The sequence below is a fragment of the Mercenaria mercenaria genome, chromosome 11, assembly GCF_021730395.1.
Source record: "Mercenaria mercenaria strain notata chromosome 11, MADL_Memer_1, whole genome shotgun sequence".
Lineage (NCBI taxonomy): Eukaryota > Metazoa > Mollusca > Bivalvia > Venerida > Veneridae > Mercenaria > Mercenaria mercenaria.
The window spans coordinates 59,287,220-59,312,829 of record NC_069371.1 but is presented as its reverse complement, the minus strand read 5'-3'; the positions used below and the strand labels follow the sequence as shown (position 1 = coordinate 59,312,829).

The 25,610-nt window shown below is 36.2% G+C and overlaps 1 protein-coding gene across 2 annotated transcripts in view; it reads left to right on the top strand.

The window, feature by feature from the left end:
* The window catches only part of LOC123531015 (peroxisomal carnitine O-octanoyltransferase-like), an 84,837-nt gene that overhangs the window by 18,749 nt on the left and 40,478 nt on the right, over window positions 1-25,610 (top strand). The window contains exon 4 of one of the 2 annotated variants that reach the window (XM_053517521.1): window positions 10,834-11,015. In XM_053517521.1, the coding sequence (XP_053373496.1) occupies window positions 10,834-11,015 (182 nt within the window). Of the gene's footprint in view, window positions 1-898; window positions 1,081-10,833; window positions 11,016-25,610 lie in introns of both variants that reach the window. The other variant, XM_053517522.1, reaches the window with a different exon arrangement.

Genomic DNA, 25,610 nt, shown 5'->3' with positions numbered 1-25,610 from the left:
CAGATGTAACCTGTTACCATTCCTCATCTTCAGACATCACCTGACCTCAGTTTGACCTTGACCTCGTTTTGGACTTAGGTTGCTTTGTATCGACAAGGATGCCACCGGGGGCATCAAGCGTTTATTAAACGCAGCTTCTTGTTTATTCTATCTTCATAAAACTAGGTCAAAATGTTTGTTATCATGAAGTCATGAATGATTTCAAATCACATAGGATCAAAAACTACATGTAGGTCACTATGTCAAATCAAAGGAAAAGCTTGGATACACTCAAGAGGCCACTTTTTTGCTTCAGTGTTCCTGAAACCTTGTCAGAATGTTTGTTTTCATAAAACCTAGGAGAAGTTTGAGTCTGGGTCATGTTTAATTAAAAACTAGGTCAAATCAAAGAAAATGCTTATTTACACTCAAGAGGCCACATTTTTGGTCCAGTCTTATTGAAAATTGGTCAGAATATTTGTTTCCATGAAATCACTAGGTAAAACATATTTACACTGTTATGGTGTGTTACTCAGGTGAGCGACCTAGGGCCATCTTGGCCCACTTGTTTGTTATTTTTATGACAAAAATTCATGTATTTTAAATCATAAAGATATATGATAGGACTTTTTTAATTGAGATGTACAGTCAAAGGTGTGTGTAAAAACCACCCTGGGGGGAATAGAAAGGTGATCTTTGTTGACAGGTGGTCTTACATTACAGGTAAATTTGCACTTTGTGTAGTTAAACGGAGAGAGAAATTAGTGACTTTTGTAAGCAGGTTTTGTAACAGTGGTACTTATTATCAGGTTTGACTGTAATGGGAAGATGCAGCTGTGCAATTTTGAAAATACTGCTCTACTAAAGGAACAGCTATCATCATACTGGTTGAATTTTAATCCATACCTGGTTATTTCAGCTTGAGAAGTGGTGGTTGGAGTATGCTTATTTGGCATACAGACTCCCTGTTGCCCCTATGATCAATTTTACGGGGCCATTGCCCTTTCTGTATCACTATTGGAAGGAGAAATATGATGCAAGTGTTGAAAGGGCTGCCATCTCATTTCATTATTATTGCAAATATTGGAAGTTTATCAGAATGTAAGAGGCTGTTAATAATTTGTAAGGTCAAAAAAATGTGGTTCAGGCCAGTTCTGTTTTTCTCTTGCCGACCCAAATTTATTTTTCCCACCAAAACTGTATATAGTGAAGCAACTAACAGCAAACTGCATTAAGGCAAATAACTGCATGAATGGCAAGAAGACATAATACAAGAACAGTACCATTGCCTAAATTATTAAATCAAATTGAATTGTATAAATAAACCCTTTACCGACTGACTATTTTTCTTATATCTGACCTGAACCAAATTTTTATGGCTTAATGATGATTAACTGTTACAATATCTATGCACGGCTTTGGTAGAGGGCTCTGTAATTCTGTTATTCTTTTGAAGTCACATTAACAAGCTTTACTAACATTAAATAAAAAGAAATCTATTTTCTGGTATAACTGTCTCTGTCTCGTTTTTATGGAAGACGTGACATTTAAACGAACACTGGACACTCCTGATTCAGTAAGTGTAACTGACAATACATTAAATTTTATTACATGCCCTATTATGCATTGTAACACACAAAGTTATATTACACAATGGCACTGAAATAGTTCCAAGGTCTGTCAAAAGTTTTAGGTTAAATATATGTCAGTGAAGTAATCTCACATGCCTCGAAGTATGACTTTAGCATTTTCATGTTTACTGACATCTGTTTTGGTCATGTAGAAGTTACATGTGACAAATAAAAGGCTGTAATAACTAGTAACATCTGGATTTTGTCAATTATGTGCATGCTGGTATGTGTTGGAATCATTTTAACTGAGTTTTTTTTCATAGTTCTGGCATTTTCTCTCCTGTCTTTTCATCCATCCATATGTTCCCATCTATCCAGAGCCATATCTAAGATTTCAATAAAACATGGTAGTAGTTAACTGCTTCAAGAAAATGCCACCATGCAAGTTTAAATGAGATTTCCTGAAGCTATAGTCACACATACGGATATGTCCGTGCCTTGAGGTATGGTGCGGATAGGATTAGTCTGTGGGTGTATTAATACGAAGCAGTATGGGAAAAGTGATGAGAAACAGGAAACAAACAAAACAATACAGGACGCGAATAAATATGGATAGGTACGAGGTACTACGTTGAATAACGTTTTACTGTGCCTTGCAACTTGCACAGCGCACGGATGGGTCTGCGGTAAACTACGTTGAACTATGCTTAAGTATGAGCAGCCTCGGATAACTACGTTCAGCTACGGTGAGGTACGTAACAGCACGGATAACTACGTTTAAGTACGTTTAACTACGGACGAATAAGTTTCAGCCAAGTTGGCCTAAAGTCACGCTCAAATGGCTACGGTTCGCTCAAACTTTTGTGCATGTTCAAAAGTTGGAGAAACTTGCAAGTTTGGAATAAGTTTTGAATACGTTTTGACCACGTTTTGGTACGGATTAATACGAATGACTACTCTGAGGTACGGTTCAGGTATGGATCGATACGGATTACTACATTTTTGTCCGTAGCTAGACGTAGCTATCCGCGCCGTATGTGTGACTGGGGTATTAGGAAGACAAACTTTATGGTCTACTGTATTTACATAGTATATACAGTACATGAATAGTGCTGTTATTCCATTTTCTGTCCATCTGAAAGTCATATCTGAGACCTGGTTAAAACATGGTAGAAATAGTAACTGCTACCTGCAAGTTTCAGTCAGATTGCTTGACAAGGACAAGACTTATGGCCCTTTGTACTTATTCTATTTTTCTGTCTGCCCCGAGTCCTATCTTAGACATGGTTTGAAGGATTTCACTAAAACATAGTAAAGATGTTAACTGCTATAGGGAATTGTGGACCTACAAGTTTCATTGAGATTGCTTGAGGAAGACAAGAGTAATGACCCTTAATATTTATATAGTATTTGCTATACAGGATATTTTTATACGCTCGTCTCTGAAAGAGCAGGGCGTATTATGTGAACACCCGTCGCGGGCAGCGGTCGGGCAGTCGGCGTCCAAAAGCATATCCGCTCTCTAAGTCAAACAGTTTTCATTCAATCTTCACCAAACTTGCTGACAATGTTTGTAGGCATTATATCTCAGCCAAATTTGTTAACCAACTAAATCGCCCCAGGCAGTCTTGGATTATGGCCCGTGAATTACTCGAAAAACTGCCAATTTAGCCATGACAGTGTCCGCTGTCTAAGTCGAACAGTTTTCATCCGATCTTCACCAAACTTGCTGACAATGTTTGTAGGCATAATATCTCGGCCAAGTTTGATAACCAACCAAATCGCCCCAGGCACTCTTGGATTATGGCCCTTGAATTACTCAAACTCAAAAAACTGCAATTTAGCCTTGTCCACCCTCTAAGTTGAACAGTTTTCATCCGATCTTCACCAAACTTGGTGACAATGTTTATGGGCATCATATCTCGGCCAAGTTCGATAACCATCAAAATCGCCCCAGGCACTCTTGGATTATGGCCCTTGAATTTACTTAACTGAATATTTAGACGGGCGTATTTTGTGACAGTCTGGCACTCTTGTTGTTGGCCTGTTTTTGCTATGAGATATTGCTTCCAATGGTAGTACATATATAGCTGTCTGCTACAAAGTTCATTAAAATCATTATGTTTCATTAAAAGATATTGCCACCAGGGAGCGATGCCTCCAGTGGGCACACTAGTTTCACCTAGAAAGCATTAAAAAAATCCTCAGAAATTGGTTTGCCCATTTTTAAAATAATGCCAAGCAAATATTCATTGGATCACCTTCTGCCAAGTTCCTTCAGATCATTCTACTGTGTTCTGTTATGATGGCTACAAGGGGCCTGGGCATATTTCTCTTATATGGGGCTAAAGTGGACACTTGGAGAATCTTTTGTCAGAAACAGCTGGTTTCTTTAACAATTTCAAATAAATTTCCCGCAATTCACACAAAGGATCATTACGTGACCCTCCACGGCCAGCTCTGAAATTCAGGTGAGTAATTTAAGGCCATCATGGTGCTCTTGTTAATAAGATTTATCCTAATTAAAGAGGAGAACAACTGATTATTACATTTCGAATTAAGATTTGTCCTAAATAGATTAATATGAGAACAGCTGATAAATACATTTCAATAATGATGTCCAAAATACATTTTGAATAAGATGTGTCCTAAATATACAATCAGAACAATGGATAGGTATATTTGAAATATAAGTAAGTTTGTAACACCTTGGTTAAAGTTTTGTGTGCAAGTTTATATCTCAGTAACTATTATGTTGGATGGAAACTTTAGACATTGCCTTCTAATCACCTTAAGTACTGAAATAACCAAGTTAGATAACTCTCGGTTGAATTTCATTGAAATTATGGCCCTTAGACAATTTGGTTCAAGTTTTGCGTGAAACTAAAAATTAAGCTGTATGTCAGTAACAACTCTGTGTATTGGATTGATACTTCAAACAATGCTTACCAGTCACTAGACCTCCTGAAAGAACCAAGTTAGATAACTCTTGGTTGAATTTAATTCGAATAATGGCCCTTTTTGACTTTGAAAATTTGGTTAATTTTAATTTTGCATGCATCTAGATATTAAGCTGTATCTCAGCAACTATATAATATTATATTGGACTGAAAATTCACACCATGCTTTCCAGTCATCAGACCTGTTAAAATAACCAAGTTAGCTAATACTTGTTTAACTTGATTCATATTATTGGTCTATCAGGGTTTCCGCCACAATTCGCCAAGTTCGCAAATGGCGAAAAATAAAAATAGTGCCGAAAAAAATCGCCGTAAATGTACTTTTTATGTGTCTAAAGAACTCTCCATCTAGCCTAAAAATCAATATTACCGTCCCGCAGCCGTTTCCGTTCATAATACACAATACACAGCATGTCATCAACAAAGGGATTAGCGGGTCACCACAATCAATGTTTAATTGGACATCCCTTACTATTCCCGCCATCACTTAATTGTCTAGCGACGTGTCATAAACCGATAGTGTATTCAAACACTGCCACAAGCCTCTCGATCTTTGACTTCAGTTTAAACATGCAATAAACCAATGACAGCTTTGGATATAGAATGCATGACGTATTTTATCTGCAAAATTATTTAGCTCCGCCTTTACACCTGATGACATAATTATGTCATCGTTGACTGAAGTAATTATGTACATGAGAATTAAATCAAATCCAGGCAAGGTATATACTGTTATCATCAAAGAAATGAAAATCATTTTTCACGGAATTAAAAGGCAATGCCAGGTATTAAATAAAAAGTACATAACAGTTATCAATTTCGCGGCAATGTTTTTTGCATGTTTAAATCTGATTTACACATTTTTTACGAGCAGAATCACGAAAGTAGTGTCAAAATAGCCATTTTAAAGTTATATTTTGTAGCAAAAACTTTGGAATGAAAGATTGATGGGACGTCCGCGATAATTTCCAAGAATTTTGAAATCAAGGTCGTAGATTGATTTTGGCAAATTCCAATGAAAAACTGACATAAATAAGCAGAAATCATCCAGGTTAACTGGTCAAAGAAAATAAATAATAAATTGTCATTTTATAAATAATGCTAGCCTTGATTGCCTTTTTTTAGCTCACCTGAGCACAAAGTGCTCGGGGTGAGCTACTGTGATCACTCACCGTCTGGCGTCCGTCCAGTGTCCGTCCACACATTCCTTTAAACAACATCTCCTCCTTAACCACCAGGCCAATTTTAATGAAACTTCACAGGGATGTTCCTTGGATGGTCTTCTTTAAAAATTGTTCAAAGAATTGAATTCCATACAGAACTCTGGTTGCCATGGCAACCGAAAGGAAAATCTTTAAAAATCTTTTTATCCAAAACCACAGGTCGTAGGGCTTTTATATTTGGTATGTAGCATCATCTAATGGTGCTCTACCAAGGTTTTTTAAATTATCCCCCTAGGGTCAAATGTGGCCCAGCCCCGGGGGTCACATGGTTTATATAGACTTATATAGGGAAAAAATCTGAAAATCTTCTTGTCCAAAACCACAGGGCCTAGGGCTTTGATATTTGGTATGTAGCATCATCTAGTGGTCCTCTACCAAGATTATTCAAATTATCCCCCTGGGGTCAAATATGGCCCCGCCCCGGGGGGGCACATGGTTTAAATAGGTTTAAATAGACTTGTACAGGGGAAAACCCTTTCAAATTTTTTTTTATCTTAAACCATAAGGCCCAGAGCTTAGATATTTAGTATGTGTTATGCTCTAGTGGTTCTCTACCAAGATTGTTCAAATCATGACCCTGGGGTCAATATAGGCCACGCCCGGGTGGTCCCTTGTTTTACATAGACTTACTTGTTTTTGAAGCAGTGGCAAAGAAATTTGGACCACAAGTATAATGTTTGATACAGATTTCAATATTCATCTTGAATTGTCTTAATCATGACCTACTGACCTACTTTCTTGTTTTTGAAGGTACAGCACAGCAATTTGGACCACGTTTATATCTTTTGATACTGATTTCAATACTCATCTTTAATATTCTTAACCCTGAAGTACTGACTTACTTTTTAGCTCACCTGAGCACAAAGTGCTCGGGGTGAGCTGTTGTGATCGCTCACCATCCGGCGTCCGTCCGTCATCCGTCCGTCCGTCCACACTTTCCTTTAAACAACATCTCCTCATAAACCACTAAGCCAATTTCATCCAAACTTCACAGGAATGTTCCTTGGGTGAAGCTCTACAAAAATTGTTCAAAGAATTGAATTCCATGCAGAACTCTGGTTGCCATGGCAACCGAAAGGAAAAACTTCAAAAATCTTCTTCTCAAAAACCAGAAGACCTAGAGCTTAGATATTTGGTGTGAAGCATTGCCTAGTGGACCTCTACCAAATTTGTTCAAATCGTGACCCCGGGGTCAAAATTGACCCCGCCCCAGGGGTCACTTGATTTTACATAGGAAAATCTTAAAAAATCTTCTTCTCAAAAACCAGAAGCCCTAAGAGCTTAGATATTTCACATGTAGCATTGCTTAGTGGACCTCTACTAAAGTTGTTCAAATCATGACCCTTGGGTCAAAATTGACCCCGCCCCAGGGGTCACTTGATTTTACATAGGAAAATCTTCAAAAATTTTCTAAAAATAAACCAGAAGGCCTAGAGCTTCGATATTTCACATGTAGCATTGCCTAGCGGACCTCTACAAAATTTGTTCAAATCATGACCCCCGGGGTCAAAGTTGACCCCGCCCCAGGGGTCACTTGATTTTACATAGGAAAATCTTCAAAAATTTTCTAAAAATAAACTAGAAGGCCTAGAGACTAGATATTTGACATGTAGCATTGCCTAGTGGACCTCTACAAAATTTGTTCAAACCTTATCCCCCGGGGTCAAAATTGACTCTGCCCTAGGGGTCACTTGATTTTACATAGGAAAATCTTTAAAAAAAATTCTAAGAATAAACCAGAAGGCCTAGATCTTAGATATTTGACATGTAGCATTGCCTAGTAGACTTTTACAAAGTTTATTCAAATCATGACCCCTGGGGTTTAATTGACCCTGCCCCATGGGGTTACTTGATTGTACATAGAAAAATCTTCAAAATTTTCTAAAAATAAACCAGAAGAGCTTAGATATTTGACATGTAGCATTGCCTAGTGGACCTCTACAAAAAGTTTTCAAATCTTGTTTTTAAAGTTACTTAAAGAAAATTACAACTATATTTTCTCATAATTCTTTTGATTGATTTCTGTTATGATCTTTTGACCTTGAAGACTTGTCCTTAAGTGCAATGATAACAGGTGAGCGATATAGGGCCATCATGGCCCTCTTGTTTGTTTTTGAAGCTACAGCAAAAAAATTTGGACCACCAGTTTAATTTTTAAACAGATTTCAGTAGTTACCTTGAATAACCTTTACCATGACCTACTCACCTAGTTTTTGTTAGTGAAGCTTAAGGAAAGAAATTTGTTTAAGCAAGCAACTAAACTCAGGTGAGCAAAATAGGGCCAGCATGGCCCTCTTGTTTCGTTTGTTGCATATTTTCGCGACCCCAATTTCCGAATACTTTTGGTCGTTTAGAGAAAGACCTACCTATGCAAATCTATTTTTAATTTAAAAAAAAATCATCAAAATGCAAATACAACAACATGTTTATCTCTATTAGACTCTAATCTTGCATCAGACTAATGTTCTTTGATTTATAAAGCCCTTTTATTTGAAATACAGTCCTGTGGCAGATGCATATGATATCAAATGAATTTCATGTTTCAATGATTTGTAACCAATTATTGGTATTATGGGAACATCCATAAATATGTTAAAAATAAAATGATGAAATAAACTATAAAAATGACAAATTGTTGCAACATGCGTAGTGTGTTGGAGAATACCCCCACCCTCAGTGCATCACTGACTTCGATATTTTGTGGCCAAAAAAAAATTAAGGCCAGTGGAAACCCTGGTCTATTTCGACTTTTGGTGGAATTTTTAAATGCAGATAACTATCGAGCTGTATCTCAGTAACAACTATAATTATGTATTGTAATGAAACTTCACACAGTGTTTCCCAGTCATCAGACTTTCAAAAACAACAAAGTTAGATAACTCTTGGTCGAAGTTAATTCAAATCATGGCCCTTTTTGCCCTAGAAAATTTGGTTGAAGTTTTGCATGCAAGTTGTTATTATTGCCATAATAAAATTACAGTTTGTTATAAATTGTTAAAAAAAAACAATAACTCAGTTCAGTATGTCTTGCCAAGTTATTGCCCTTGTTCGACTGCGTTGCTTTTTAGTTATTATAATAAACAGCTAAATATACTGTGAAATCATTTTTTTGTGGGGGACTCATTTTCAAAATCTTTTTTATAATAACGGGAATATCTAGTTCAAGGGCTACTGTTTTTGTGGTAACCTGAGGCTCTGCCGAGTTAACTCCGAAACAGTTACCAGTGAGTTAGATATTCCCATCTGCATCTACAACCAGTGGATTACTTTTCTTGCACACCATATTTTACAAATTATAGAATAAATAAAGCAAAACAAAGTACTTTCTTTGTAGCACTCTTTCTTAAACAAATTGAGGCAAATTAACATCTATAAACAGAAGCAACGTCATGACATTTCATTGACACACAACGACAAAGTTCCAATTAAGTTTTGTCATTTGTAGCATAACGTTTTTTTTTTCCCATAAAATAACTTATTTCAAATCGAAAAGTATACTATAAGGAACGAAGAGCAACTATCAAGTTTTTTGAATTTTACTGCATTTTACATTAAATTATATAATCAGTGCACGAATCATTAGTTGTCCTTAACAGTATGAGAGTCATCTGGCATGGAGGGTGCCAGACGGGTTTTGCCGGCATGGGCAAAATCACCAGAAGCACCAGACCATAGTGCAAGAATATAATTTCTATTCAGACAGTTAAATCCCAATGAATTAATAAATTTGTCATTATACCCCCACCAAACATGGGGGTGGGGGTGGGGGGGCTATATAGGAGTCAGTTTTGTCCCGTCCCGTCCTGTCGCGTCGCGTTTCACTCTATCTCAGTTATTACTAAATGGATTTGATTCAAACTTAAAATAGATGTTCCACCTTGTCACCCACATCATTTGACACAAGATGTGTAACTCTGACACCAATTTTTCATGAATTATGCCCCCTTTTACATAGAATTTAAGGTTAATTTTCATGCATTTTCACTATATCTCAGTTATTACTAAACGGATTTGATTCAAACTTAAAATAGTTGTTCAGCATCATCACCCATATCATATGACACAAGGGCCATAACTCTTGCACCAATATTTCATAAATTATGCCCCCCTTTTTACTTAGAATTTCAGGTTAAAATTGGCTAATGTTTGAATGCTTCATTCTGATTGGCTTAGAGCCAAAGGGAAGTAACCTTTTTTAAACTTTTGTACTGAGTTACTTTCCCGTAAATTCCAAGAATAAGTCTATTTTTAGAAATTCTATTTTTAGATTTTGGGTTTTTCCAAATTTAAGACATGACTCACCTCGTGTAATAATTTTTTATCCCTATCCCTTTTAACAAGGGAATTTTTTATTTTATTTTATAAGTTTTTTATTATGCTATTATTATATTATCAAGCTTAAATTAAATGTGGAGGTGGCGACATTTTTGTCCCTTTTTGACCCTAATTTTTTTGGATATATATTGTATAGTGTCATTTCACCTTATATAGTGAAGAGATTTTTCATTGCGCATGCGCAACTTTTTTTAGGGGATTTTCAATATTTTAGGTATTTTTCTAACTTTTTTATTATTAGTCCTATGTAAAAAGTAAATACATTTTTCTGTGGTAATTTGTATTCATTTTTAGTGTATCTCTAATATTAGAGATTTTTATATTTACCTCATCCCTCATCCAGGGCACATATACTAGTATTACTTACATGTGCCGTGGAAGCCCATTGGAGTCATTAGTTTCAAATGTAACCTTTTTCAAACAAGGCTTTTGGTGGGGGTGTGAATCACATTTGGTGATAGCTCTAGTTTATTTTAGAGTTAATGTAAGAAATCTCATGAAATAGTCATTTTGGCATAAACCACGAAAATTTATGCCCACAAAAATCCAATGATTTCACAAGAGTAGCATAATTCAGTTATTTGTTTGATGTATACATACTAACTGTGTAATTTTGAAAAGAAAAGATTAAATTTTATTTGAGGTTGCTTTATATACAGATGTTTTTATTTGGATTTTTCACCAGGTTCAGACAGTTTAGAAAGAAATTGAATGTTTAAGAGGACTGCATAAAGTTCCATTTTTATTGTTTTTTTTATTCCACAGCTAGACTCATGGTGGTTGGACTATGCCTACTTGGACTTCAGGCTACCCCTGGCCCCGCTCCTCAACTTTGCTGGTCCTGGCCCCTACATGTACCACCACTTACCAATCAAAGAAGGATCTGCTGTAGAAAGGGCTGGATTGCTTGTATATTTAAATTCGAAATATTGGCACTTGGTCAGAAAGTAGGAATTTCATTCTTTATTTTCTCCCATGCTAATCAAGAATTTACTTTATCAATAAATGTATAGGCTGAAAAAAATCTATCATTAGTTTTAAGATCAGTTTTTTTCCCCACAGTTTTCTTTAAAGATGTTTTAGATAGGTTGGAATAAAATTCTTTAAAAAATTCTTTTGTCAGAACACAAATTTATTTGTAGCTGACTGTAAGAAAAAGATTCATCTCTTATCTTGGAAAATCTTGTATGTCACTTTTGATCAATTTTCAGAAGATACAAAAAAAACTAAAATATTAGTTACTTTTTATGTAGTTTTTGAAACAAATTTAATAACAGATTTAAAAGAAAAAAATGGATATTTTCAAATGATCTTGTGGCAGCTTAACTAATATGTTATTGATGCTGATATTTACTCAAATGGTGATAAGAAGTACACTCGTTGGTTCTCCAAGAAATTTTTGGTTATATTTCAACTAGTCTATTGACTCCAGTATTTTTGCAAATGATGAAGAAAACTGTTGCCATTGCTGGAATAAAAGTTTTCACATTAAAACTGACATGCAATGTTTTTAAAGAACATTTTGTGATTTATTACCAGCCATAATGTGACAAGCTTTTCCATTTTCTTTAAACACAAATAAAAACCCGAAATGGTCTCATGTTATTATGGGAATGTATCAAAACTAATGATGAATATTTTTGGCCTATTTAGTGTCACCTGACTTTGTTTGCCTTGTCCTAAACAACATCATAGAGCAGTCTGATTTGTTTGCTTTTATCTCTGAGCTTGTTTCATTTGCATCTGCTTGGCACAGGGAAGTTACAAAAATCACTTCTAAAAAAACTCATGGAAGAATCATTATTCTAGATCAGAAAGAGCTAAATAAAACACTGATTCCTCATTCAATTTTGTACTCTCTTTCAAAGACCAAGTGATTCTATAAATACATACCAGAAACACATAATTAACCTTTAGCATGCTAGATAAATTGTCGTCTGCTGGAAATGTCGTCTGCTAAAATTGTAAAGTTCATTCAATTTGCTCCAAAATTGGAAGAAATATTGTCAGAGTAGCAAACAGCTTGGACCCTGATCAGACGCCGATTTAATCGGCGTCTGATCTGGTTCCAAGCTGTTTGCAAAGGCTGTTAAATTCGCCTGCAGCAGGCTAAGGGTTAAATGCAAAAAAAACCCAACAAATCTGTAAAAATGACAAAATGAATTAGAGACATTATTAATGGCTGGGATTTTTGTGACTGGTCAGTGTAGATGATTTGATTCAGAGTGCTTGTCTCCTGATATTTTCCTCCATTACTGTTTGGTAGGAATAACCAGAAGAGAAGAATGTCAAATGAAACTGTTACTTCAGGTTTTATTTATCAGTGAACAGAAGCTCTTTTGAGATAGCAGATGAAGCAAGAAAATTGCAGCAGAATTCTGTATTAGCTGGAGGCTTTGCTTTTTAGCTCCACTATTCGGAGAATAAGTAGAGCTATCCTACTCACCACGGCGTCGGCGTCAGCGTCACACCCTGTTTAAGTTTTTCGTACCAGTCCACATTTCGACAAAGTCTTTTGAGATAAAGCTTTGAAACTTTCAACACTTGTTTACCATCACCATGTCCAGTTATAGGCAAGAGTACTTAACTCTGTCAAGCATTTTGACTGAATTATGGCCCCTTTTGACTTAGAAATCTTGGTTAAGTTTTTCGTACCAGTTCATATTTTGACAAAGTCTTTTGAGATAAAGCGTTGAAACTTTCAACACTTGTTTACCATCACCATGTCCAGTTGTAGGCAAGAGTACATAACTCCATCAAGCATTTTGGTTGAATTATTGCCCCTTTTTATACGCCCGTTTGAAAAACGGGACGTATTATGGGAACGCCCCGGGCGGGCGGGCGGGCGGGCGGGCGGCGTCCACAGACCTTGTCCGGAGCATATCTTCTACATGCATGAAGGGATTTTGATGAAACTTGGCACAGTTGTTCACCATCATGAGACGGAGTGTCATGCGCAAGAACCAGGTCCCTAGGTCTAAGGTCAAGGTCACACTTGGAGGTCAAAGGTCAAATTCAAGAATGACTTTGTCCGGAGCATATCTTCTTCATGCATAGAGGGATTTTGATGAAAGTTGGCACAATTGTTCATCATCATGAGAAGGAGTGTCATGCGCAAGAACCAGGTCCCTAGGTCTAAGGTCAAGGTCACACTTAGAGGTCAAAGGATACAAGAATGAAAACTTTGTCCGGAGCATTTCTTCTTCATGCATAGAGGGATTTTGATATAACTTGGCACAAATGTTCTCCACCATGAGGCGGAGTGTCATGCGCAAGAACCAGGTCTCTAGGTCTAAGGTCAAGGTCACACTTAGAGGTCAAAGGATACAAGAATGAAAACCTTGTCCGGAGAATTTCTTCTTCATGCATAGAGGGATTTTGATATAACTTGGCACAAATGTTCACCACCACAAGACGTAGTGTCATGCGCAAGAACCAGGTCCCTAGGTCTAAGGTCAAGGTCACACTTAGAGGCCAAAGGTCATATACAAGAATAACTTTGTCCGAAGCATTTCTTCTTCATGCATGGAGGGATTTTGATGTAACTTGACACAATTATACACCATCATGAGACGAAGTGTCATGCGCAGTTCCCTTCTTTAGAATTACTTCCCTTTGTTGTTACTATAAATAGCTTATATTGTAACTTTTTCATTACTAGTCGTAGGGAAAAATCGAGACCACTTTTCTGTAGTACAACATGCATGCTACATCCAATTTTGAGGTGTATTTTGACCAGTCTCTACCTGGTAAAGATTTTTGTGTGGACTTACAATTTTATTTTTGATTTTTTTTTTTTTTTTTTTTTTTTTTTAAGATTAACTTCCCTTAGTTGTTACTATAAATAACTTATATTGTAACTTTTTTATAATTGACCGTAGGGAAAAACCAAGACCACTTTTCTGTGGTACAACATAGATGTTACTTTCCAATTTTAGGTGTATTTTAAGGTATCTCTACCTGGTAAGGAGTTTTTTTGTGGACTTAGAAAAACAAAACACTTAGTTATTACTAAACAACCACAAAATTAAAATTCCATTTGCAAATACAGGTGCTAGAGTAAAGAAATTTGCTGTGACGGGCGTATATTGTGACATTCTTGCACTCTTGTTGACTTAGAAATCTTGGTTAAGTTTTTCGTACCAGTCTACATTTTGACAAAGTCTTTTGAGATAAAGCTTTGAAACTTTCAACACTTGTTTACCATCACCATGTCCAGTTGTAGGCAAGAGTACATAACTCCATCAAGCATTTTGGCTGAATTATGGCCCCTTCTGACATAGAATTCTTGGTTAAATTTTTCGTACCAGTTTATATTTTGTGTGAAGTGTTTGACATATGGCTTTGAAACTTTTATATCTTGTTTAGTATTATAGTCTCTATCAATAGGCAAGAGTACATAACTCTGTCATCTTTTTTGGCCTAATTATGGCCCTTTTTGAACTTGGAAATTGGTTCTGTTTTCGTATATGTCCGTGTTTTGTCAAGACTATTTGACATATGGCTTTTAAACTTTAAACACTTGTTTATAATTATGATTTCCATCTGCAGGCAAGAGTACATAACCCTGACAACTATTTTGGCTGAATTATGGCCCTTTTTGGACTTTGAAATTTTTGTCAAAACTATTTGAACTGTGGCTTTGAAACTTTTAACACTAGTATATCAACATTATTTCCATCTGTAGGCAAGTGTACAGAACTCTTTCAACTATTTTGACTGAATTATGACCCTTTTTGGACTTGGAAATTAGTTAAATTTTTTTATACAAGTTCATTTTTTGCCTAACATATAACTTAACATATTTGCCATCATGGTTACACATTGCCATTTAGTGCAAGACTAATCGAAATCCACAAATACAGGAACATTTTTTGTTTAATCTTTTTTTTCTTTTGTCTGAAAATCTATGGAAATATTTTGACCCCATTCTTCAATCAATTCTTCGAATAGTCGAGCGGGCTGTCATCCGACAGCTCTTGTTTCTGTCCTATTTACACCACATCTGAAATGAACTAATAGACACACCAGAGGTTCAGGGTGAGGTATAAGTATTGGCGGATGGTCCAGTATCTGTTGTCAACATTTTAACTCTGAAACTACAGATCAGAACAACACCAACTTGGCGAGGTCCTCTTTCAAACTTTATCATATTGGGGCACTTGGCCCTTCCAGAGTTAAAAACAGAAAAACGTTTGAATGACTTCTTCTCTTCAACCACTTAAGGAATCTTCAACAGACATGGTCTGTAGCATCATTGTAAGGGCCTCTCCCAGATTTTTAGCTCACGTGTCACAAAGTGACAAGGTGAGCTTTTGTGATCGCACGGTGTCCGTCGTGCGTCCGTCCGTAAACTTTTGCTTGTGACCACTCTAGAGGTCAAATTTTTCATGGGATCTTTATGAAAGTTGGTCAGAATGTTCATCTTGATGATATCTAGGTCAAGTTCGAAACTGGGTCACGTGCCTTCAAAAACTAGGTCAGTAGGTCTAAAAATAGAAAAACCTTGTGACCTCTCTAGAGGCCATATATTTCAAAAGATCTTCATGAAAATTGGTCAGAATGTTCACCGTGATGATATCTAGGTCAAGTTCGAAACTGGGTCACGCGCCTTCAAAAACTAGGTCAGTAGGTCTAAAAATAGAAAAACCTTGTGACCTCTCTAGAGGCCATATATTTCACAAGATCTTCATGAAAATTAGTCAGAACGTTCACCTTGATGATATCTAGGTCAAGTTTGAAACTGGGTCACGTGCCATTTAAAACTAGGTCAGTAGGTCAAACAATAGAAAAATCTTGTGACCTCTCTAAAGGCCATATTTTTCATGGGATCTGTATGAAAGTTGGTCTGAATGTTCATCTTGATGATATCTAGGTCAAGTTCAAAACAGGGTCAAGTGCGGTCAAAAACTAGGTCAGTTGGTCTAAAAATAGAAAAACCTTGTGACCTCTCTAGAAGCCATATATTTCATTAGATCTTCATGAAAATTGGTCAGATTGTTCACCTTGATGATATCTAGGTCAAGTTCGAAAGTGGGTCATGTGCCTTCAAAAACTAGGTCAGTAGGTCAAATAATAGAAAAACTTTGTGACCTCTCTAAAGGCCATCTTTTTCATGGGATCTGTATGAAAATTGGTCTGAACGTTCATCTTGATGATATCTAGGTCAAGTTCGAAACAGGGTCATGTGCGGTCAAAAACTAGGTCAGTAGGTCTAAAAATAGAAACACCTTGTGAGCTCTCTAGAGGCCATACTTGTGAATGGATCTCCATAAAAATTTGTCAGAATGTTTGCCTTGATGATATCTAGATCAAGTTTGAAACTGGGTCACGTGCCTTAACAAGAGGACCATGATGGTCCTGAATCGCTCACCTCTTCCCACATGACCCAGTTTTGAGTATGACGTTGTTTTTTCTATTATTTGACATAGTGACCTAGTTTTTGAGCTCATGTGACCCAGTTTTGAACTTGACCTAGATATTATCAAGATAAAAATTCTGACCAATTTTCATGAAGATCCGTTGCAAAGTATGGTCTCTAGAGAGGTCACAAGGTTTTTCTATTATTTGACCTATTGACCTAGTTTTCGAAGGTACGTGACCCTGTTTTGAACTTTATCTAGATATCATCAAGATGAACATTCTCACTAATTTTCATGAAGATCTCTTGAAAAATATGGCCTCTAGAGAGGTCACAAGGTTTTTCTATTTTTATACCTACTGGCCTAGTTTTTGACCTCACATGACCCAGTTTCGAAACTGACCTAGATATCATCAAGATGAACATTCAGATCAATTTTCATGAAGATCCATTGAAAAATATGGCCTCTAGAGAGGTCAAAAGATTTTAATAATTTTAGACCTACTGACCTAGTTTTTGAAAGCAGTTGACCCAGTTTCAAACTTGACCTAGATATCATCAAGATGAACATTCAGACCAACTTTCATACAGATCCCATGGGAAGTATGGCTCTATAGAGGTCACAAGGCTTTTTTATTATTTGACCTACTGACCTAGTTTTTTAAGGCACGTGAACCAGTTTCAAACTTGACCTAGATATCATCAAGATGAATATTCAGACCAATTTTTATGGAGATCCATTCACAAGTACGGCCTCTAGAGAGGTCACAAGGTTTTTCTATTTTTAGACCTACTGACCTAGTTTTTGAAGGCACATGACCCTGTTTTGAAGTTGACCTAGATATCATCAAGATGAACATTCAGACCAATTTTCATACAGATCCCATGAAAAATATGGCCTTTAGAGAGGTCACAAGGTTTTTCTATTATTTGATCTACTGACCTAGTTTTTGATGGCACGTGACCCACTTTCGAACTTGACCTAGATATCATCAAGGTGAACGTTCTGACCAATTTTCATGAAGATCTTATGAAATATATGGCCTCTAGAGTGGTCACAAGGTTTTTCTATTTTTAGACCTGACCTAGTTTTTGACGGCACGTGACCCAGTTTTGAACTAGACCTAGATATCATCAAGATAAACATTCAGACCAATTTTCATACAGATCCCATGAAAAATATGGCCTTTAGAGAGGTCACAAGGTTTTTCTATTATTTGACCTACTGACCTAGTTTTTGAAGGCATGTGACCCAGTTTTAAACTAGACCTAGATATCATCAAGATGAACATTCAGACCAATTTTCATACAGATCCCGTGAAAAATATGGCCTTTAGAGAGGTCACAAGGTTTTCTATTTTTAGACCTACTGACCTAGTTTTTGAGGACACATGACCCAGTTTTGAACTAGACCTAGATATCATCAAGATGAACATTCAGACCAATTTTCATACAGATCCCATGAAAAATATGGCCTTTAGAGAGGTCACAAGGTTTTTGTATTATTTGACCTACTGACCTAGTTTTTGAAGGCACTTGACCCACTTTCCAACTTGACCTTGATATCATCAAGATGAACATTCAGACCAACTTTCATACAGATCCCTTGAAAAATATGGTCTGAATGTTCATCTTGATGATATCTAGGTCCAGTTTGAAACTGGGTCAACTGCGGTCAAAAACTAGGTCAGTAGGTCTAAAATTATTTAAATCTTTTGACCTTACTAGAGACCATATTTTTCAATGGATCTTCATGGAAAGAAAAAAATTAGTGAGAATGTTCACCTTGATGATATCTAGACAAAGTTCAAAACAGGGTCTCGTACCTTCGTAAACTAGGTCAATAGGTCAAATAATAGAAAAACCTTGTGACCTCTCTAGAGACCATATTTTTCAATGGTTCTTCATGAAAATTGGTCAGAATTTTTATCTTGATAATATCTAGGTCAAGTTCAAAACTGGGTCACATGAGCTCAAAAACTAGGTCACTTTGTCAAATAATAGAACAAGAGGGCCATGATGGCCCTATATCGCTCACCTGTTATCATTGCACTTGAGGACAAGAAGGTCCTCAGAAAAAATATCTAAGTCCACAAAAGACTGGAACAACAAAAAGAAGAAATTTAACCAAAAAGAAAAAAAATTCTTACAAGGTACAGATATGTCAAAATACACCTACAAATTGGAGGTACCATCCATGTTGTACCACAGAAAAGTGGTCTCGGTTTTTCCCTACGGCCAATAATAAAAAAGTTACTGAAAATAAGCTATTGATAGTAACGTAAAAGGGAAGTAATTAAAAAAAAAAATTTACTGTAAGTGAACAAAAGAAGGATCTGCCAAATAAATCTGTTGACATACATGAAATTTCAGATCAGTATCTTCTTTAGTTACGGAGATATACCCATTTTAATTTGAAATAAAGGGAGGTAATTTGACATAAAATCAGTCCATAGTTATCAGCCCTGATTGGCTCAGTCCAACTAATGACAATAATGAAATTTCAAATAAGTCCTATAAGTACTTACTGATATAAATCCATTTTGATTACAATCAGGGAAGGTAATCAGATATAAAATAACTCTGGAACCTCTGATTGGATCTGATTTGTCATGGAATCCAAGACTTATTGTTGTTGAAGATATTTTGGAAGTTTGTATGAAATAAAACCATAAATGAAGTCTCTATATGGCTGCAAAAGCCAAAACAGCCAATTTTGGACCTTTAAGGGGCCATAACTCTGGAACCGATGGTGGAATCTGGCCAGTTCAAGAAAGGAAGCAAGATCTTGCGGTGATACAAGTTATGTGCAAGTTTGGTTAAAATCAAGTCATAAATGAAGCTGCTATTGTGCCGACAAGGTCAAAATAGCTCATTTTGGCCCTTTCAGGAGCCATAACCCTGGAACCCATTATGGGATCTGGCCAGTTCAACAAAAGAACCGAGATCTTATGGTGACACAAGTTTTCTGCAAGTTTGATTAAATTCAAATCATAAATGAAGCTGCTATTGTGCAGACAAGGTCCAAATAGCTAATTCTGGCCCTTTCAGGGGCCATCACTCTGGAACCCATAAAGGAATCTCGTCAGTTCAAGAAAGGAACCAAGATCATATGGTGATACAAGTTGTGTGCAAGTTTGGTTAAAATCAAATCATAAATGAAGCTGCTATTGTGCAGACAAGGTCAAAATAGCTAATTCTGGCCCTTTCAGGGGCCATAACTCGGGAACCCATAAAGGAATCTGATCAGTTCCAGAAAGGAACCAAGATCTTATGGTGATACAAGTTGTGTGCCAGTTTGGTAAAAATCAAGTTATAAATAAAGCTGCTATTATGCAGACAAGGTCAAAATAGCTAATTTTGGCCCTTTCAGGGGCCATAACTCTGGAACCTGTAATGGGATCTGGCCAGTTCAAGAAAGGAACCGAGATCTTATGGTGATACAAGTTGTGTGCAAGTTTGGTTAAAATAAAATCATAAACGAAACCACTATCATGCAGACACGAAATTGTTGACGGACACACGGACGCACAAACGACGGACGAAGGGTGATCACAAAAGCTCACCTTGTCACTATGTGACAGGTGAGCTAAAAAACGACGTCATACTCAAAACTGGGTCATGTAGGAAGAGGTGAGCGATTCAGGACCATCATGGTCCTCTTGTATTTTGATGACATTAATTCTCTTCTATGCCAGCTTAGGTCTTCTTAGTAGCCATTATGTACGTAGGAATTAAATAACCCAAATTTAAGTTTGTTAAGCTACCAACAAAATACAAAATAAGTTTCTAGTTACACAGACTATTTAAATTAAGACGGCTACACCTTTCCAAATTTCCAAATAACTGCCTTAAATTTGATCAAACATGCACATTTGAAAGAGGCATATCTCTTTAAAACTCAAAACTATAACAGGAATCACCTGATATTGATTGAAACATGTTATAGAGGATTTTACCGCTCACAAAATGACCATCTGAAATTGGTTACATGTACAAATATTGATGAGCTACTACTGTTTAAATATTCAGTATCATAAAACAAACCAAATAAGTTTTCAAGGATTGGAGTTTGGTTATCCATATCAATCTAATAAAGATATTGTTCTGTCATTTTCAAACTGGCCGCCAGAAATAAGTTTGCAAACATACATATGGATAAGATCTAAGTAATCATCGCTGTGATAGAAGTTAAAATAATTTCACTTGGAAACTACGTTACTAATATGAGATATTTCTCGAATGATCACGACCATGACCTCTCATATGGCACCAGTATTGGTTTTTCCAGGAAGCGGACTCAAGGGTGGTTTTAAACAGCTTGAAGCTTTCATTACAATCGAGCTAAAACAAATTAGTATAAACTAAAACCTTGGTAACGTATATTTGAATCTTAGATACCCTCACGTTCTGTATTTATTTTGAATGAAAGTCAAAAATATTCAGACTGCGTACTTACTGTAACCAAGTCTACTATTAATTATCAATATGCTATATTTTGAAGCAGAAGCCATAACAATTGCTATAAAAACTATGCTATCTTTACAGTGATGCTGAAAGAGGCACCGTTGTTTTACTGTAGTTTGTCTACATTGTATAATTGAGAATAGTAACAGGGTTAAGTCCAACAAAATTATAACTGTCATGTGTGCATGTTCAGTAAACATAGTTTATTTCAATTAAAAGCACACAAATGCAATTGTTAGAGTATTTTCAATGTTGCTAATTCTTCAAGGTGGAAAATTTGAGTGGCGAATGTTACGTATGTTACATTTTAAAGTATCTTTATCAAATAAAGGTCAACATTATACATGTAAGCTTACTTTGACATCTTAAATAGAAGAAAAATATTGGTACCAAAAACCTTTCAGAATAAAACACAAATAGGCTTGATTTATTGAGAAACAGCATGTGATTTATATGTATTACATTTGCATGCACGTTGTCTATGACCTAAACTGATTGTAATATTTTATATTTTCTCATGAAAATATATAAAATTGTGAATATTAACAGAATTATTTGATGATGTCTTATTAAAAGATACAGTAAATTTGATAATTTTACGAGTTATTTAAAATGGCAAAAATGTAGCTCGGGTGGGTGGGGTTACAGTTACATAAGCAAAACTCTAATATCTGAAAGTCAGTACTGAAACAGTCTATTAAGAATTCGTGTGTAGCCAACAATACTTTCAAAGAGAGAGAATTCCGCATTTTTCATACACAATGTTTACTAAAATGAGTATAATTTTTATTTGACATACGGTAGAAAGCGACATCTGGTCTTAAACAATCCCGGAACGAATGTATTATTGGCTGAAGTGGATGAACCTTGGCCTAATTTCTGGGTTACAAAACGAAAAACTAGAGGACTTACAGGTACTGGCCCGCAGACCATATATAATTTATTATATATAAAATTTCTAAATCTAAGTTCTAGAATCCCATTCATATTTTGAATGTATGTGTTTTAAATTTGTGTTGTATAATTGTAAAGCGCAGTAGAATATTTTATAATTTTGTTTAAACCTGTGTATAATATCTCGATTAGAGAGTGGTGTAAGGTTACAAATTGAAAGTATGCGTTAAAAATAAACACACAGTTCTTAGCAATATTCTCTGTGTGTGGCAGGGGCAAATGAAAGAGAATAAGGTGGAGGGATTTTGACAGATTTCTTTGTGAAAATAAAGATCAGACTGAGCTAGGCCTGAAAAAAGAAGTATGACCCCCACTCCTCCCCTCCCCCCAAACTTAGAGTACCCCTTGTCCATCCAGCCAGGGTCAGCTGGGGTCATCAAATCTGACAGAATTGTTATTCAGCAAGAGGGTTTTAATTTGGATCTTACTCAGTTAGACTAGAGTTATGGCCCTTAGTCTAAAATAGCCATAAAAAAGGGCCTAAGTTTGTGTTGCATGTATCTCAAAAAGTGTTTGACCCAGTATTATGAAACATTACCAGAATATTATTTAGCATGTGAAGTTTTGCATCTGGGGTTTTGTTAGAGATATCAGTCAGACAGACCAGAGTTATGATCCTTGACTTATTAAAGAAAATATGCATAAAAAGGAATAAAAGTTGTGTCACACAGATCTAAAATAGTATATTACATAGGGTCATGAAACATCATAGGAATATTATTCAGCATGTGAAGTTATGCACATGGGAATTTGATCTGGAATTTTATCAGTCAGATCAGAGTTATGGCCCTTGATTGTCAAAATTATGCATAAATGGGATACAAGTTTGTGTCACTTGTATCTCAAAAAGGATTTGACTTAGAGTTATAAAACATTTGGAGATTGTTAAATAACATGTGAAGTTGTGCACCTGGTGCTCTGTTTTAGGATTTCACACAGGCAGATTGGAGTTATGGTCCTTGACTTAGTGAAAAATACACATAAAGTGCTTTTGTTGCATATATCTTTAAAAAAAGTCTAGAGTCATGAAATCATGTAGGAATATTATCCAGCATGTGAATTTGTGTACCTGAGTTTTTTGGGGGGGTTTCACTTTGCTTGACCAGAGTTATGGCACTTGACTTAGTCAGATACATCTGGTTATAACAATGAGACACAGTAGATTATAAAGGCAGTTGTTGACATCTGTTTTATGAAATTCATACCAAAAGGTTTTGTGAAGGAAATGAATTAAAATTGTAATATTTTATGAGAACTTATAAACAAGTATGGTTTTGCAGTTAATTATTATAGACTATATTAAATTTTACTTGGGGTCCTCCTTTTTTGTAGAGTGTTTAAGGTCATAGATCTTTGTTTTAGGCATTAGTACATAACTCCATCAGGGATTTTGGCTGAATTATGGCCCCTTTTAACTTACAAATCTTGGTTAAGTTTTTCGTATCAGTTCATATTTTGTGTAAACTGTTTGACATATGGCTTTGAAACTTTTATCACTTGTTGATTAAAACAGTCTCTATCTGTAGGCAAGAGTACATAACTCTGTCGACTATTTTTGCTGAATTATTGACCTTTTTGGACTTTGAAAATGATACAATTTTCCTACAAGTCCATATTTTGTCAAAACTATTTGACATGTGGCTTTGAAACTTTGAACTCTTCTTCTTCATCATGATATCCATCTCTAGGCAAGAATACATAACTCTGTCAACTATTTTGGCTGAATTATGGCCCTTTTTGTACTTGGAAATTAGTTCAGTTTTTGTACAAGTCCAAGTTTTGTCAAAACTATATATAACATGTGGCTTTGAAACTTTGACCACTTGCTTATCAAATTATGATCTGCATCTGAAGGCAAGAGCACATAATACTACATAATTATCTCTGGCAACTATTTTGGCTAAATTATGGCCCTTTTTGGATGGGGAAATTGTTTATGTTTTCATACAAGTCCAAGTTTTGTCAAAACTATTTAACATGTGGCTGTGAAATTTCGAACACTATGTTTATCATGTAGGCAAGAACACATAATTTTGTCAACTATTTTGGCTGAATTATGGCCCTTTTGGACTTGGAAATTGGTTCAGTTTTCGTACAAGTCGGAGTTTTGTTAACACTGTTTGACAGGTATCTTTGAAACTTTGAACACTTGTATATCATCATGATCTCCATCAGTAGGGAAGAGTACATAACTCTGTCAACTATCTTGGCTGAATTATGGCCCTTTTTGGACATGGAAATTGGCTTAGTTTTTGTACAAGTCAACGTTTTGTCAGTCTATTTGACATGTGGCTTTGAAACTTTGACCACTTGCTTATTATCATCATGACCTCCATCTGTAAGGAAGAGTACTTAACTCTGTAAACTATTTCAGCTAAATTATGGCCATTTTTATGCCCCCACTTTGGTGGGGGACATATAGATTTGCCCTTGTCCGTCCGTCCGTCCTTCCGAGAATGTTGTGTCGCGCCTAGGTCCAAAAGTATTTGACATAGAGTCACAAAACTTTACAGGAATGTTGGTCAGCATGTGTAGTTGTGCACCTCTGGTTTTGCGTCCGGATTCATTCAGTCATGTAGGAGTTATGGCCCCTGACTTAGTTAAAAATTGGTCATTTTAATGTTGTGTCGTGCGTAGCTCCAAAAGTTTTTGACCTAAAATCACCAAAGTTTACAGGAATGTTGGTCAGCATGTGCAGTTGTGCACCTGGGGTTTCGCGTCCGGATTCATTCAGTCATGTAGGAGTTATGGCCCCTGACTTAGTTAAAAATTGGTCATTTTAATGTTGTGTCGTGCGTAGCTCCAAAAGTATTTGACCTAGAGTCACCAAGTTAACAGGAATGTTGGTCAGCATGTGCAGTTGTGCACCTGGGGCTTCGCATCCAGATTCATTCAGTATTGTATGTCCTTTGTCATGTAGTGGGGGCATCTGTGTCCCATGGACACATTTCTAGTTGGACATGAAAATCAATTAAATATTTTTATACCAGTCCATATGGCTTAACCTGTTCGTCATATGGCTTTGAAACTTTGACCACTTCTTTACCATCATATAAGTCTGCATAATGTAGGTAAGACTAAATAACTAGGATAAGGACTTAAGCTTAGTTTTGACCCTTTTTGGACAGAAATTAGTTAAGTCTTGAGTACCATTCCATATTTTGGCTAAAGTGTTTGAAATATAGCTTTGAAACTTTGAACACTTTCATACCCTCATGGTCACACATTGCCATATAGTGAAAGACTTATTTAAATCCACAAATACAGGTACACTGTTTGTCTTATCGAGTTTTATACGCCCACAGGAATATATTGTGTTATACCCCCAGTGTCCGTCCATTAGTCCGTCCGTCCATTAGCAATTTCATGTCTGCTCTGTAACTCTTGAACCCCTTGAAGGATTTCAGAGAAACTTGACACAAATGTTCACTACACCGAGATGACATGCAGAGCGCATGTTTTGGATGTCTCGCTTCAAGGTCAAGGTCACACTTAGGGGTCAAAGGTCATATCAGTTTGTTTCGTGTCCGCTCTGTAACTCTTGAACTGCTTGAAGGATTTCAGAGAAACTTGGCACAAATGTTCACCACATTGAGGCGACATGCAGAGCGCATGTTTCAAATGACTCGCTTTAAGTTCAAGGTCACACTTAGGGGTCAAAGGTCATATATGACTTTGCTTTATGTATATTGCTCTTCATTGCAGTGCTCTTGTTTTTATTTGGCAGGTCCCTTTTTTGTTACTTACAATAATTTTTTTG